The sequence below is a fragment of the Odocoileus virginianus genome, chromosome 30, assembly GCF_023699985.2.
Source record: "Odocoileus virginianus isolate 20LAN1187 ecotype Illinois chromosome 30, Ovbor_1.2, whole genome shotgun sequence".
NCBI lineage: Eukaryota > Metazoa > Chordata > Mammalia > Artiodactyla > Cervidae > Odocoileus > Odocoileus virginianus.
Window position 1 is genome coordinate 13049624 of NC_069703.1, and position 14760 is coordinate 13064383.

Sequence of the window (14760 nt, forward strand, 5' to 3'; positions counted from 1 at the left end):
TGTTTGATTAGACATTAATAGTCAGGACTTCTTTCCTTAATTTTTTTTCTAACACAAAACCCTACCACCTTAAGGACTCTTTAGTAAGTTGCTAAAAGACTTCAGTTTAGTATTTCATTGTTGAGATGCTTCTTAGATAAAATTAGTTGTGTATGTTACAGTGGAGCCAAAGCCAAGTTAATGTAAAACACTTTAAAATAATTTCAATTTCATTGAAATAAATAAACATTCACAATGTTTAGTGTTCTGTGTTATAAATTTGTGGATTAAATGACAAATTCAAGTCTTTCACAGCTTTTAAATGGCATTAAATTATATCATGATTTAATTTACATTGAACTCTAATATTATAATCATTCTTTTTGACTACTCTGTGTTCCAAGAATCAAAATATCTAAGGATGGTAAAATATCCGAAATATATACTATTTTATATGAACATGATTTAAAATTTAACTAAAAAATTTCATTAATTTTGTTCAGTTCAGTTCAGTCGCTCAGTTGTGTCCGACTGTTTGTGACCCCATGGACTGCAGCACGCCAGGCCTCCCTGTCCATCACCAACTCCCAGAATTTACTCAAACTCATGTCCATCAAGTCGGTGATGCCATCCAGCCATCTCATTCTCTGTTGCCCCCTTCTTCTCCTGCCCCCAATCCCTCCCAGCATCAGGGTCTTTTCCAGTGAGTCAACTCTTCGCATGAGGTGGCCAAAGTATTGGAGTTTCAGCTTCAGCATCAGTCCTTCCAATGAACACCCAGGACTGATCTCCTTTAGGATGGACTGGTTGGATCTCTTGCAGTCCAAGAGACTCTCAAGAGTCTTTTCCAACACCACAGTTCAAAAGCATCAATTCTTCAGTGCTCAGCTTCCTTCACTGTCCAACTCTCACATCCATACATGACTACTGGAAAAACCATAGCCTTGACTAGAGGGACCTTTGTTGGCAAAGTAATGTCTCTGCTTTTTAATATGCTTTCTAGGTTGGTCATAACTTTCCTTCCAAGGAGTAAGTGTCTTTTAATTTCATGGCTGCAATCACCATCTGCAGTGATTTTGGAGCCCCCCAAAATAAAGTCAGCCACTGTTTCCACTGTTTCCCCATCTATTTCCCATGAAGTGATGGGACCAGATGCCATGATCTTAGTTTTCTGAATGTTGAACTTTACGCTTCCTTTTTCACTCTCCTCTTTCACTTTCATCAAGAGGCTTTTTAGTTCCTCTTCACTTTCTGCCATAAGGGTGGTGTCATCTGCATATCTGAGGTTATTGATATTTCTCCCGGCAATCTTGATTCCACCTTGTGCTTCTTCCAGCCCAGCGTTTCTCATGATGTACTCTGCATATAAGTTAAATAAGCAGGGTGACAATATACAGCCTTGACGTACTCCTTTTCCTACTTGGAACCAGTCTGTTGTTCCATGTCCAGTTCTGACTGTTGCTTCCTGGCCTGCATACAGGTTTCTCAAGAGGTGGTTCAGGTGGTCTGGTATTCCCATCTCTTTCCGAATTTTCCACAGTTTATTGTGATCCACACAGTCAAAGGCTTTGGTGTAGTCAATAAAGCAGAAATAGATGTTTTTCTGGAACTCTCTTGCTTTTTTGATGATCCAGCGGATGTTGGCAATTTGATCTCTGGTTCCTCTGCCCTATATAAAACCAGCTTGAACATCTGGAAGTTCATGATTCATGTATTGCTGAAGCCTGGCTTGGAGAATTTTGAGCATTGCTTTACTAGTGTGTGAGATGAGTGCAATTGTGTGGTAGTTTGAGCATTCTTTGGGATTGCCTTTCTTTGGGATTGGAATGAAAACTGATCTTTTCCAGTCCTGTGGCCACTGCTGAGTTTTCCAAATTTGCTGACATATTGAGTGCAACAGTTTCACAGCATCATCTTTCAGGATTTGAAATAGCTCAACTGGAATTCCACACCTCCACTAGCTTTGTTCATAGTGATGCTTTCTAAGGGCCACCTGACTTCACATTCCAGGATGTCTAGCTCTAGGTGAGTGATCACACCATCGTGATTATCTGGGTCATGAAGATCTTTTTCGTACAGTCCTGTGTATTCTTGCCACCTCTTCTTAATATCTTCTGCTTCTGTTAGGTCCATACCATTTCTGTCCTTTATCGAACCCATCTTTTCATGAAATATTCCCTTGGTATCTCAAATTTTCTTGAAGACATCTCTAGTCTTTCCCATTCTGTTGTTTTCCTCTATTTCTTTGCATTGATTGCTGAGGAAGGCTTTCTTATCTCTCCTTGCTATTCTTTGGAACTCTGCATTCAAATGGGAATATCTTTCCTTTTTTCCTTTGCTTTTTGCTTCTCTTCTTTTCACAGCTATTTATAAGGCCTCCTCAGACAACCATTTTGCCTTTTTGCATTTCTTTTCCATGGGGATGGTCTTGATCCCTGTCTCCTGTACAATGTCACGAACCTCCATCCATAGTTCATCAGGCACTCTGTTTATCAGATCTATCCCTTAAATCTATTTCTCACTTCCACTGTATAGTCGTAAGGGATTTGATTTAGGTCATACCTGAATGGTCTAGTGGTTTTCCCTACTTTCTTCACTTTAAGTCTGAATTTGGCAATAAGGAGTTCATTTTGTTAGCCATAAATAATTTTATCTCCTTAATTAAAAGTACAGAGTGTTTTCTGTTGTTTACAACCCTTAAGTAGTAATTAGAGAAAACTTAAGAAATGTAAAAAAATCTTCTAATAAGATAACTGGATAGCTCCTGAGGTTTTGATATGCTGTAGGGCAAAATGATATTATGTATATATGAGATATTAATTATTGATGGTGGTAATCAGAATTTTTGTATAAGAAACAAAAGGTAAAAGTAAAAGCAGTGAATTTAAAATACATGCCACATTTTTATAGGGAAAATAAGAAGATTTTTAAAATATCTATTGTTTCATTCTTTAAATAATTTTCATATCATTCACTTGACAAATGAGAGAATTACTTTTAATAAAAAGGGAGTATAGCTTCCTCAGTGGATCACTAGTAAAGAATCTGCCTGTAATGTGGGAGACGTGGAGATGTAGGTTTGATCCCTATGATGGGAAGATCCCCTGGAGGAGAAAATGGCAACCCCACTCCAATAATTTTGTCCAGAAAACGATTTCAAAAATTAAAAGCCAAAAAAGGCAGGGATTGCTTATGAGAGGCCATGAGGTTGTTAAATTCTTTAGAGTATTATATTTAAACAGCAGCATACTGTAGAAATTTTCATATAGCCTTCTGTCTGAAGTCTATATGAATTTTTGGACAACAATTTAACAATATATATTAAGAGACTTCAAGAGGGTCTTGTCCTTTGATCTTGTAATTTTATTTCTGAGATTTAAGCATAAAAATTTGGGGTTGGGGGTACTGAATGGAATAGTGTTCATTGAACCATTAATTATTATAGTGAATATTTTGAAGAATTTAAATTTCCAATGAAGAGCTGGGTAAATCAGCTGAAATATATATTTTGTGTAAAGAGTTTGTGGTCTTGGGAAAATCTTTTGTTATTCAATTACTTGAAAGAAAATCAGATAATAAAGTTGTATATAATTTGGGGATGCTAATATTAAAAACAATAAGAAGTGATACACAGAAATAGAATGAAAAGAAATACACAAAATGCAGTGTTTCTTTTTGCTTGTGTGGGAATTATGGCGTTTTTTCCTCTTCTCTCTCTCTCATTTTACACATTATCCAAATATTTTCTATAGAAGTTTAACATTTTATTAAGAGAAAATATGTCATAAATGCTTTAAAAAGGCAGTAAGAGATAGTCTTCTACTTCCAGTCAGGAAGAAGTTCCAGTGAGAAGTTGCAGCATTAAGAATAAGCTGAGCAAGATGCAACATGAATAATCTGTAAAAGCCTGTCAGTGAGCTGAAGATGCCAAGAAATCTAAACGAACCTAATTGCAGAAAGAGGAAATCCTCTTCTTATGACAGAAAAGACCTGTGGCTGTATTTATCCCTGTTCTTGCACTAGAAGAGGAGCAACCAGGCTATAGAAGGGGATAAAAAGAAAAGAACCATTTTTTAAAAGAACTTCCATCAGATGAAGACTAGAATAAAGGCTTAGAATTTCAAGAAATGAAGCCTAGTCAGGGTGAGCTATTACCCATCAGCCAGTTCTTACCCATGAACCTTCACTGTGGAGTTTCTGGAGGCAGTGAGTTAAAGACTGAGGGCAATGTAGGCGGACACAGAGAAACTTCCCAAGATATACGTAGGACGCTCCCTGGGTGAGAGGTAACTGTCAGCTGAAGGCATGGGACAGAACAGAGGAGCTGAGAGACCTCTCCTGGGGTATTTGGGGCCCTCACTTAGAGCATGACTATTGGGGGAGGGCAGGAAAGCTGAGAGAAACCCCCGAGATGACAGATCTCAGTGAGTGAAAAGCCTGACAAAAAAGAGCTGAGAAAGATCTTTTCTAGGCACAAGAGGTCTTCATCTAAAATGAGGCCTTGGCTAGCTGCAAACTGGAGCAGAGCAGCATAATGGACAGACACGTTCTGAGATGCAGAAAGCTCAGGGCAGGCTAGAGAGCAAAGTGAGATTCACAGCAAAGTGAAATTAAAAGACAAAAAAGGTACGGAATGCTTATGAGAGGCCATGAGGTTGTTAAATTCTTTAGAGTATTATATTTAAAACAGCAGCATACCGTAGAAATTATCATATATTCTTGTGTCTAAAGGCTATATGAATTTTATATAGCTGATGAATGGTTGAGAAAGCAGAAAGAGTTTCTCTGCAGCTTAGAAAACCTTCAGTTTTTCTAAGGTTTTCAGGTTTTATGGACAAAAACCCATATAATGGCTGCTAGAGGCTGCTGGTGCTAAGATCCCATCATCTTCAGTTCAGTTCAGTCTCTCAGTCATGTCCAACTCTTTGCAACCCCATGGACTGCAGCACGCCAGGCCTCTCTGTCCATCACCAACTCCTGGAGTCCCTCCAAACCCATGTCCATCGAGTGGTGATGCCATCCAGCCATCTCATCCTCTGTCATCCCCTTCTGCTCCTGCCCCCAATTCCTCCCAGCATCAGAGTCTTTTCTAATGAGTGAACTCTTCCCATGAGGTGGCCAAAGTATTGGAGTTTCAGCTTCAGCATCAGTCCTTCCAATGAACACCCAGGACTGATCTCCTTTAGAATGGACTGGTTGGATCTCCTTGAAGTCCAAGGGACTCTCAAGAGTCTTCTCCAACACCACAGTTCAAAAGCATCAATTCTTTGGCACTCAGCTTTCTTCACAGTCCAACTCTCACATCTGTACATGACTGCTGGAAAAACCATAGCCTTGACTAGATGAACCTTTGTTGGCAAAGTAATGTCTCTGCTTTTTAATATGCTTTCTAGGTTGGTCATAACTTTCCTTCCAAGGAGTAAGCATCTTTTAATTTCATGGCTGCAATCACCATCTGCAGTGATTTTGGAGTCCCCCAAAATAAAGTCTGACACTGCTTCCACTGTTTCCCCATCTATTTCCCATGAAGTGATGGGACCAGATGCCATGATCTTAGTTTTCTGAATGTTGAGCTTTACGCCTACTTTTTCACTCTCCTCTTTCACTTTCATCAAGAGGCTTTTTAGTTCCTCTTCACTTTCTGCCATAAGGGTGGTGTCATCTGCATATCTGAGGTTATTGATATTTCTCCCGGCAATCTTGATTCCACCTTGTGCTTCTTCCAGCCCAGCGTTTCTCATGATGTGCTCTGCATATAAGTTAAATAAGCAGGGTGACAATATACATCCTTGACGTACTCCTTTTCCTATTTGGAACTAGTCTGTTGTTCCATGTCCAGTTCTGACTGTTGCTTCCTGACCTGCATATAGGTTTCTCAAGAGGTGGTTCAGGTGGTCTGGTATTCCCATCTCTTTCAGAATTTTCCACAGTTTATTGTGATCCACACAGTAAAAGGCTTTGGCGTAGTCAATAAAGCAGAAATAGATGTTTTTCTGGAACTCTCTTGCTTTTTTGATGATCCAGCGGATGTTGGCAATTTGATCTCTTGTTCCTCTGCCCTATATAAAACCAGCTTGAGCATCTGGAAGTTCACGGTTCATGTATTGCTGAAGCCTGTCTTGGAGAATTTTGAGCATTACTTTACTAGTGTGTGAGATGAGTGCAACTGTGTGGTAGTTTGAGCATTCTTTGGGATTGGAATGAAAAGTGACCTTTTCCAGTCCTGTGGCCACTGCTGAGTTTTCCAAATTTGCTGGCATATTGAGTGCAGCACTTTCAGAGCATCCCATCATCTACTGAAGGAGAATTCGGGATTCTGCTCTCAAAACCTAAAACCAAGATAAACAGAATCTTGGAAAGAGCAAGAAACTGAGAAAAACTACAACAAACCCAACCCCAGATTAAAACAAAGTAATCCATCCTCAGTACCCAAGAAGCCTGATAGAGGAAGATGACTGCCCTTTTCAGCCTGTTAATATTGATCTGGGGTGGTCTCTGTCTGCAATGGCTTCAGGCGGGACTTGGATTTCCAGCCAGACATGGGCTGGATTGCAGTGGTGAAGGCACCAAATCCTAGTCACTTAGACCAGTGGTCAGTAACAAGTGCCCTGGCCCTTTGGCTTTGCAGAAAAGACTTTCCACGAAGATGGAAAGTAGTGAAGCAAGTAAAGTGTTTACTAGAAAGAGAAGAGTTCAGTACACGTGGGATAGACAGAAGGCAGACTCAGAGGGAGAGTCACTGAGTTGCACCTTCATGGCAGTATAAATCACTTATATGGGGCATTTCTTCCAGGTCTCCTTTGGCCACTCGCTGTGATTTGCCTGGTTCACAGTCTATATCTGGTGTATCTCAGGATCCTCCCATGTGTGCACATGCATCTCTTAGCCAAGATGGATCCTAATGAAGAGGCATCTGGGTGGAACATCCCTTGACATGACTCCCCTTTGGCCTCCAACGGGCCTTTTCTGCACATATGTGGTCCAGGAGGTCTCCCAACTTCCGAAAACGAGAACTGTGTGGTCTGTGCAGGGTCCAGCCCCCTCCCTTAATTGCCCCTCTATTTTTGTCTTGGGGCTTCCCTGGTGGATCAGATGGTAACGCGTCTGCCTGCAATGTGGGAGACCCAGGTTCAATCCCTGGGTCGGAAAGGTCCCCTGGAGAAGGAAATGGCAATCCACTCCAGTACTTTTGCCTGGAAAATTCCATGGACAGAGGAGCCTGGTAGGCTACAGTCCATGGGGTCGCAAAGAGTTGGACACGACTTCACTTTCACTTTCACTTTCATTCTTGTCTTAGAGTTTTGGTCAATAGAAAATGAATCTTCAATTTGCTTTACCCTGGTGGGAGGGGGGTGCCCATCTGCCTCCTGCCTCAATATTATATGCTTCATCCCAACTCTTCTTTTACTTACAGTGCCCATAATGTAATAAAAAATTTCAAAGTAGGGACCCCAAATCTAGAGTAAAAACAAAGCAGAAAAAATAGATGATCCAGATGTTGTAATTTCCAGGTAATGATAAATATGTTAGCTGATTTAGTGAAAAAAGTGCATAAACAGATGGGAAAACTGACAGAGAAATGAAAACTTAAAAAAAAAGAAATAGAATTGAAATATTCAAAATGAAGAATTTATTTGATATGCTCAACAGAATAGTGGACACAGCATGATAAACATCAGTGAACTTGAAAAGAAGGCTACAGAAATTTTCCAAGTGAAACATTAGGAGAAAAAATAAATTTAATAAACAGAACCGTCTGAGACTGTGAGATGATATGTAATTGCCTAAGATATGTGAAATTAGGGGTAAGAAGAGAGGGAAAGAATAGGACAAAATAAATATTTCAGAAGGCAATGAATGGTAATTTTATAAAGTGGGTGAAATAAATCAATCACAAGTTCCAGGTATTCAGAAAACCCTAATCAGTTTGAATAAAAAGAAAGCCATACTTTGACACATCATAGTTAAAATGCTATGGTTTTAGTTAAAATCAAGGTAAGAATAAAATCTTAAAAGCAGTGAGAGGAAAAGGGCACAGGATATTCAGGACAACATAAACTAAAAGGATGCTTGTCTTTTAGTTAAGCAATAGAGGCCTGAATACAATGGAATGGCATTCTAAAAGTGATAATATGCATTAAGATAAAGGGAAATAATGATATTTTTCAGACAGAAAAAAATCTGAGAGAATTCATCTTTATCAGACTTCTTCATAAGAAATGCTCAAAAAAATTCTCTAGATGGGAGAGAAATATATCAGATGGAAGCAAAGATTGACAGGAAATAATGAGGGGTACCAAAATAGTACATATGTGGATAAAAATGACAGATTAAAATAATAAGCTTAACTATATACCTATCCTTATTTATTGCTATGTTTATATCCATCTTTATATCTATAATTTAATTCATTTAAAAGTCTGCTGACTGCTTAAAGCAAACACAATAACATCTCATTAGGGTTTATAAATTGTGTAGAACAAAATCTAGATGTGACAAAGGCTAGGGGAGCAAAATTAGGTACATAATTGTAAATATCTGTTTATATGGTGAAATAGTTCAATATTATTAAATGTAGGTCTGATAACTTCAAGATGCATAACCAAGTCTCTATAGTAACTACTAAAAGAAAACACAAGTGAAATACTAATAAATACCTGATTGAGTTCCCCATCCCCCAACCCCCAATAAAAGATAAGGAAGTAGGTACAGAGGCTCAGAGAAAAGATAGACATATAGAATGCAAATACCTATATGTTAGATCTAAACCCAGTCACAGCAATGATTGCGTTTGAGGTCAGTGAACTAAACATTTCTCCTAAAAGGCAGAGATTGTTAGAATGGATAATAAAAGTATGGTTCAACTGTATGCTGTCTTTGAGAAATGTAGACATCAAGACAAAGAGCATTACCAAGACAGCAATATTTAAAATTATGAAGAATCAATTTATCAAGAGGAAATAATCCTAAATATACATGTGTTTAGGAGCTTCAAAGGTTTCCCTGATGGCTTGTTGCTGCTGCTAAGTCACGTCAGTCATGTTCGACTCTGCGCGACCCCATAGACGGCAGCCCACCAGGCTCCCATCCCTGGGATTCTCCAGGCAAGAACACTGGAGTGGGTTGCCATTTCCTTCTCCAGTGCATGAAAGTGAAAAGTGAAAGTGAAGATGCTCAGTCATGTCCGACTCTTCGTGACCCCATGGACTGTAGCCCACCAGGCTCCTCCATCCATGGGATTTTCCAGGCAAGAGTACTGGAGGGGGGTGCCAGATGGCTTAGACGGTGATAAATAATCGACTTGCAATGCAGGAGACCCAGAACTTGATCCCTGGATCTGGAAGATCCCCTTGAGAAGGGAATGTCTACCCACTCCGGTATTCTTGCCTGAAGAATCCCATGGACAGAGGAGCCTGGCGGGCTACAGTCCATGGGTTTGCAAAGAGTCAGACACGACTGAGCGACTTTCGCTTCACTTTACTTCATTCACAATAACTGAAAAATTCATATTCTTTTAAAGTAGTTACCAAAGTTTACCAAGATAGAACATATGCTGGGGTATAAAACAAGTTTCAATAAATCTCAAGATTAAAATCACACAGGCTATGTATGTTCTCTGACCACAAAAGAATCAATAGGAAATCAACTAAAATATGTAGAGAATTCATAAATAGTTGAAAATTATGTGACCAATGGCAAAAATTTGGATAAATATGAAAGCTCAATATATATCAAAGACTGTGGGAAATAGCAAAAGCAGATGTCGAGATAGATTTATAGCTCTCAATAGTTAAGAAAAGAAGAAAGTTGAAAATTCAGTGATCAAATCTTCCACATTAAGTTATATAGTGTAATACCTAGAGCCACCACCAAAAATATACATCAAAATGGAATTCTACAAATTGTTCAAGTAATTCAGGGATGGCCAGAAAACTAAAACGCAGTAATGAAAAACATAACAGAAAATAAAAATATAGAATGGACTTAGCCTTAATATGATATCAATGTTATATTAAAAACAGATATCTTAAGATAGCAATTAACAGAAATTAGAAGAGTCTATAAGAAACATGACCCAACTTTGTATGTTATCTACAAAGTCTAAAACTCATTTCAAATATAATGATGGTTAGGTACATACCATGCAGTGTGCTGAGTTACTGAGTCATGTCCAACTCTTTGTGGCCCCATGGACTGTAGCCCTCCAGGCTCCTCTGTCCTTGGGATTCTCCAGGCAAGAATACTGGAGGGGGTTGCCATGCCCTCCTCCAGGGGATCTTGCTGACCCAAGGAGTGAACCTGTGTCTCTTATGTCTCCTGCATTGGCAGGCAGGTTCTCTATAGCTAGCACCACCCGGAAAGCCCTAGTTTAGCTGTATCTCTTAATTATTCTAATCATTTGCCACAAACAGTGCAGCAATAAAAAAGAACAAACTTGGTATGGGTAGCAACCTGAATGGATCTTGAGGTTATTACTCTGAGTGAAAAAAGCCAGACTCAAAGTTCATGTTCTGTAGGATTTCATTTCTCCATTTATGAAATGACAGAATTGTAGAGGTAGAAAACAGATTAATGTTTGGTGGGTGATAAGGATGGTGGAGAAGAAGAGGGTAGGTATGACTGTAAAAGGAACAGCAGGAGGAAGATCTTTGTTGTGATGGAATATTTCTGTAGCTCGACTGCAGAGGTGTTTAAATTTTTTTTCATATGTGATAAAATGACACAGAACTGTCAACACATAAATGGCACCAATGCCAAATTCCTAGTTTGGTATTTTAGTGTAATTAGACACAAGCGTTGGAGGATACTGGCGAAGGGGTACATAGGACCTTTCTTACTGTCTTTTCCTACTTCTTTTGAATCTACAGTCATTTTGAAATACAAAAGAAGAAAAAGGAATGAACTGTTGATTCATGTAATAATATCAGTGAATATCATAACAGTGTCTTGACAAAAAAGAGTGTACACTACATAATTCTAAGAAGTCTAAGAACAGTCAAGAAATATATGAAGTACATGAACAGATAAAGCCAATTTGTGATGACAGAAATTGGAACAGTAGTTAACCTGGGGGGTGGATGGTGGGTGGGTTTTTGACTAGCTAGTGGCACAAATAACTCAGTTTGTCAAAACCCATCAAACTGCTCGTTTAAAATCTGCACCTTTTGCTTTCATAGAAACTACAGCTTGGTAGAAAAGCAAAAGGAAACTAGAAATAATATTCCAAAAGTGATATATCCTTTTGACTAGTTTTAAAATCATCCTTCAGTGTGTTTTATTTACTCCAAATATCATGTTAGATATATAATTCCAACTCGTTAAAATGAACACTGCAAAAAATCCATGATGTGACTCTCGAAACATTGAATTTGGCCTCACTTAAAGCAAGAAGACATGCCGATTATTTTATTATATGTTAATGTTGACTTGAATTTGGGGAGTAAAAGGAAGGCCATAAAAATAATCTATATATTATATGAATGTGGCAATACATTGCCTATCTTTTAAATGCATGCTCTTAATTTACCTCCATCAAATATGTGTTTCTGATTAAATCTCTTGCTCTGCAGCAAGAGTTCTTTGAACGCCTCTTTGTCATGTACACTATCGGATACTCTGTCTCCTTTGCATCCCTGGCCGTGGCTATTCTCATCATTGGTTACTTCAGGTGAGTAATTCTCAATCACTGCCTCCGTGAAGGGGCAGGTCTGTTTCTTCATCAAAGACAGAGACCTCTCACAATCTGTGCCTCCAGATACTTTCCCTAAACAAAAGTTTCTGAATTCAACTTCGTGTTATATTATTTGACTTTGATAAGTTATTTTTCATGAAAAATTCAGGGTTATTCTTTGTTGTTTGTTTGTTTAAAGACTTAAAGCCTCAAAGCAGTATGAAACCATTAAAACAGTGGGTCTGCATTGCAGTCTATTTTTGCTAAGTGATGCAGAGTATTGTCAAATGAGTTAGAAAAATTTTCACTCATGATGTGAAGACTTATTTCACTTTTTCCAAATGATTTTGGTGGCATGGGACAGAAATTCATCTTAAATAATCTCTAGATGATTCGATACCATACAGGAAGAAACAGGGGCTTCTCAGGTGGCTCAGAGGTAAAGAATCTGCCCGCCAATGCAGGAGATGCGGGTTTGATCTCTGGGTTGAGAAGATCCCCTAGAGAAGGAAATGGCAACCCGCTCTAGTATTCTAGCCTGGGAAATCCTATGGACAGAAGAGCCTAGTGGGCTACAGTCCATGGGGTCACATAAAAGTTGAACATGACTGAAGCAACTTAGCATGCATGCACACATAATATAATGCTATATTATAATATTATACTGTAGTATAATATTTAACACTGCATAATCTGGATAAACATGGTAACTGATCAGGATATATTTGAAATTAATTCTCAAAAAATTATATTTTAGTTTTTGACTCCAATTGTTGCTCTTTTTGTTCAGCTTTATTATATTTCTTCTTTTGAGGGGGTAGTTTGACCTCATTTATGTAGTTTCTTTCTCCATTTCTAATTTTATTCAGATCTAAATACTAAATATTTTCTCTCTGTAGACGACTGCATTGTACTAGGAACTATATCCACATGCATTTATTTGTGTCTTTCATGCTGAGGGCTGCGAGCATCTTTGTCAAGGACAGAGTGGTCCATGCTCACATAGGAGTAAAGGAGCTGCGGTCCCTGATATTGCAGGATGACCTGCAAAGATCCATAGACGTGCCTGCTGTGGACAAATCACAATATGTAAGTGTTTTCCTCATGACCCCTTACATGGCTCACCACTTCTAAAAGTAAAAGAAAAACCTACCCGCAAAACTAGAAGCTTGGGATTTAAAAATCCAGGGGATTTAGTTCCTTTATTAGACACCCAAAGACTTGTTCCCATGGAAGATTCCATAGCACTTGATTTTGTTCTTAGATATCCTAGTGTTATTAAGTATGTAGAATTACCCAGTCATTCAGTTAATGGACAGCATTATCACCTTGAAGCCGTATATCTGGAAATTAGGTAGAGTAGATTGATTTTCTTGATGGTGTGAATTAATGCCATAGTTATCTTTGTCCTTTTCCCTGTAATTCACTATCATCTCTGCTGATTCTAATTCTGCATTGGATTTGTGACTTGTTTAAAATGAAGGACAAAGTGGGTGTGATGGTATGCCAGTTGAAGGTAGACTTCTATGAGTGAACCTAGTCAAGATTACCTGAGCTTCTCCCAGATCAGTAGAATCACCTAACCAATCCATGAATTCATAAGACACATTAAATATTTAGTGTTTTAAGTCATTTAACTTCTGGAGTATAACAAAGTCCAGAATAAAATAAATTCATGGTAGAATGATAGGTAAATTTCTTCTTTATGCTTTTCTGTACTTTCCTAATTTTCTCTGATTATCAAGTATTCTTTTTTGAATAAATTGAGGAAAAGTGATTTCTTGTTACTTCTAAAGGAAAAAAAAATCTTATTTTAAAAATAAAATCAAATCAGCAGTCTTAGAAATGCTATATTGAAATAACATTGTTCTGGCCTCTTTCAAAAGTCTTGGCTTCCCCATGTATAAGAGACATTAGATTCTAAAAAAGAAATGGAGGAACTGCTTTTTAGTGGTCTAATGCTGGAAACAGTATGATTAGGAGTTCTAATATGGTGCCATGTTGGTTTATTTGTAACAGATTGGGTGCAAGATGGCTGTTGTGATGTTTATTTACTTCTTGGCTACAAACTACTATTGGATTTTGGTGGAAGGTCTCTATCTGCATAGTTTAATCTTTGTGGCATTCTTTTCGGACACCAAGTGCCTGTGGGGCTTCACCCTGATAGGCTGGGGTAAGGCATTTCTGTCTCCTTTCCTTTTCAAGTGGGTTATGGATTTCAGGGCTTGTGTCATGCCTGTCATCAGCATTCTTTCAGCTCTTTTCCTGAAATAATCTCTCCCCATGCTATCTTTATCTTTCCTTTCTCTTTAATTATTTATTGGGGAAAATCGTTAAAATCAAGTCTATGATTCTCCCAGTGGTAACAAACTTTTCACATTTAACTTAGGGTTACTGTTCTTAGACCAGATTCTTAAGAGGATTCTTTGGGGGAAATACCTTGTTTGCCTTACACATTTAGAACTGCCGTGCTCATCATATCTTATGTCAGTGTCTTGATTTAACAGTAATTCCATTCTACAAATTTTGATTTTTTTGAATTTCTGATTCATAATGATGCATCTTTGATTTATAATTCTAGGTCATATGATGAGAATGCCAGAGAGGAATTTATAGAACCATCTTGGCTGTATTTAACAATACAAATTACAAGCTAAAATTATGTAGACTTACCATGTCTTTTGGAAGGAAATAAATAGAATTACTTTTGGCATAAGTAATTAAAAAAAAAGAGTCAACTCACATTCCAAAATGCCTTTTCAGTCCTAGAGGGATTACTGAACCAGACACTAACTCAATGTGATATGGAGAAAGAATGTTGTTTGTTTGTTATAGTTTAAGAGAAATTAAAGCTCATATGTGGTTAAAATTAAGAAGTCTCAAGATTAACAACTGCTACTTTAATTTGTAGATGATCAGGTGGTCAGCAGAGGGAAAAAAATAAGTGGCTCAAGATTAAATTTGAAGGTTTTTTTTCCCCTCCAAAATAAGAAAGTTTTTTTGCCTGTTTTGCCTTGACATTGTCTTAACATTTGAAAATGTAAAGTAAGGGATATTGAATTTCCTGTTAGTTAATAACCTTTAAGAAGACAAAGGGTCAGTTTACTGTC

General features: G+C 38.0%; 1 protein-coding gene across 2 annotated transcripts in view; it reads left to right on the forward strand.

Moving 5' to 3' along the window:
* The window catches only part of PTH2R (parathyroid hormone 2 receptor), a 91989-nt gene that overhangs the window by 29154 nt on the left and 48075 nt on the right, over positions 1 to 14760 (forward strand). For both annotated transcript variants that reach the window (XM_020893662.2, XM_020893661.2), the window contains exons 5-7: positions 11550 to 11647; positions 12550 to 12739; positions 13670 to 13823. In XM_020893662.2, coding sequence (XP_020749321.2) covers positions 11550 to 11647; positions 12550 to 12739; positions 13670 to 13823 — 442 coding nt within the window. The remainder of the gene's footprint in view (positions 1 to 11549; positions 11648 to 12549; positions 12740 to 13669; positions 13824 to 14760) is intronic.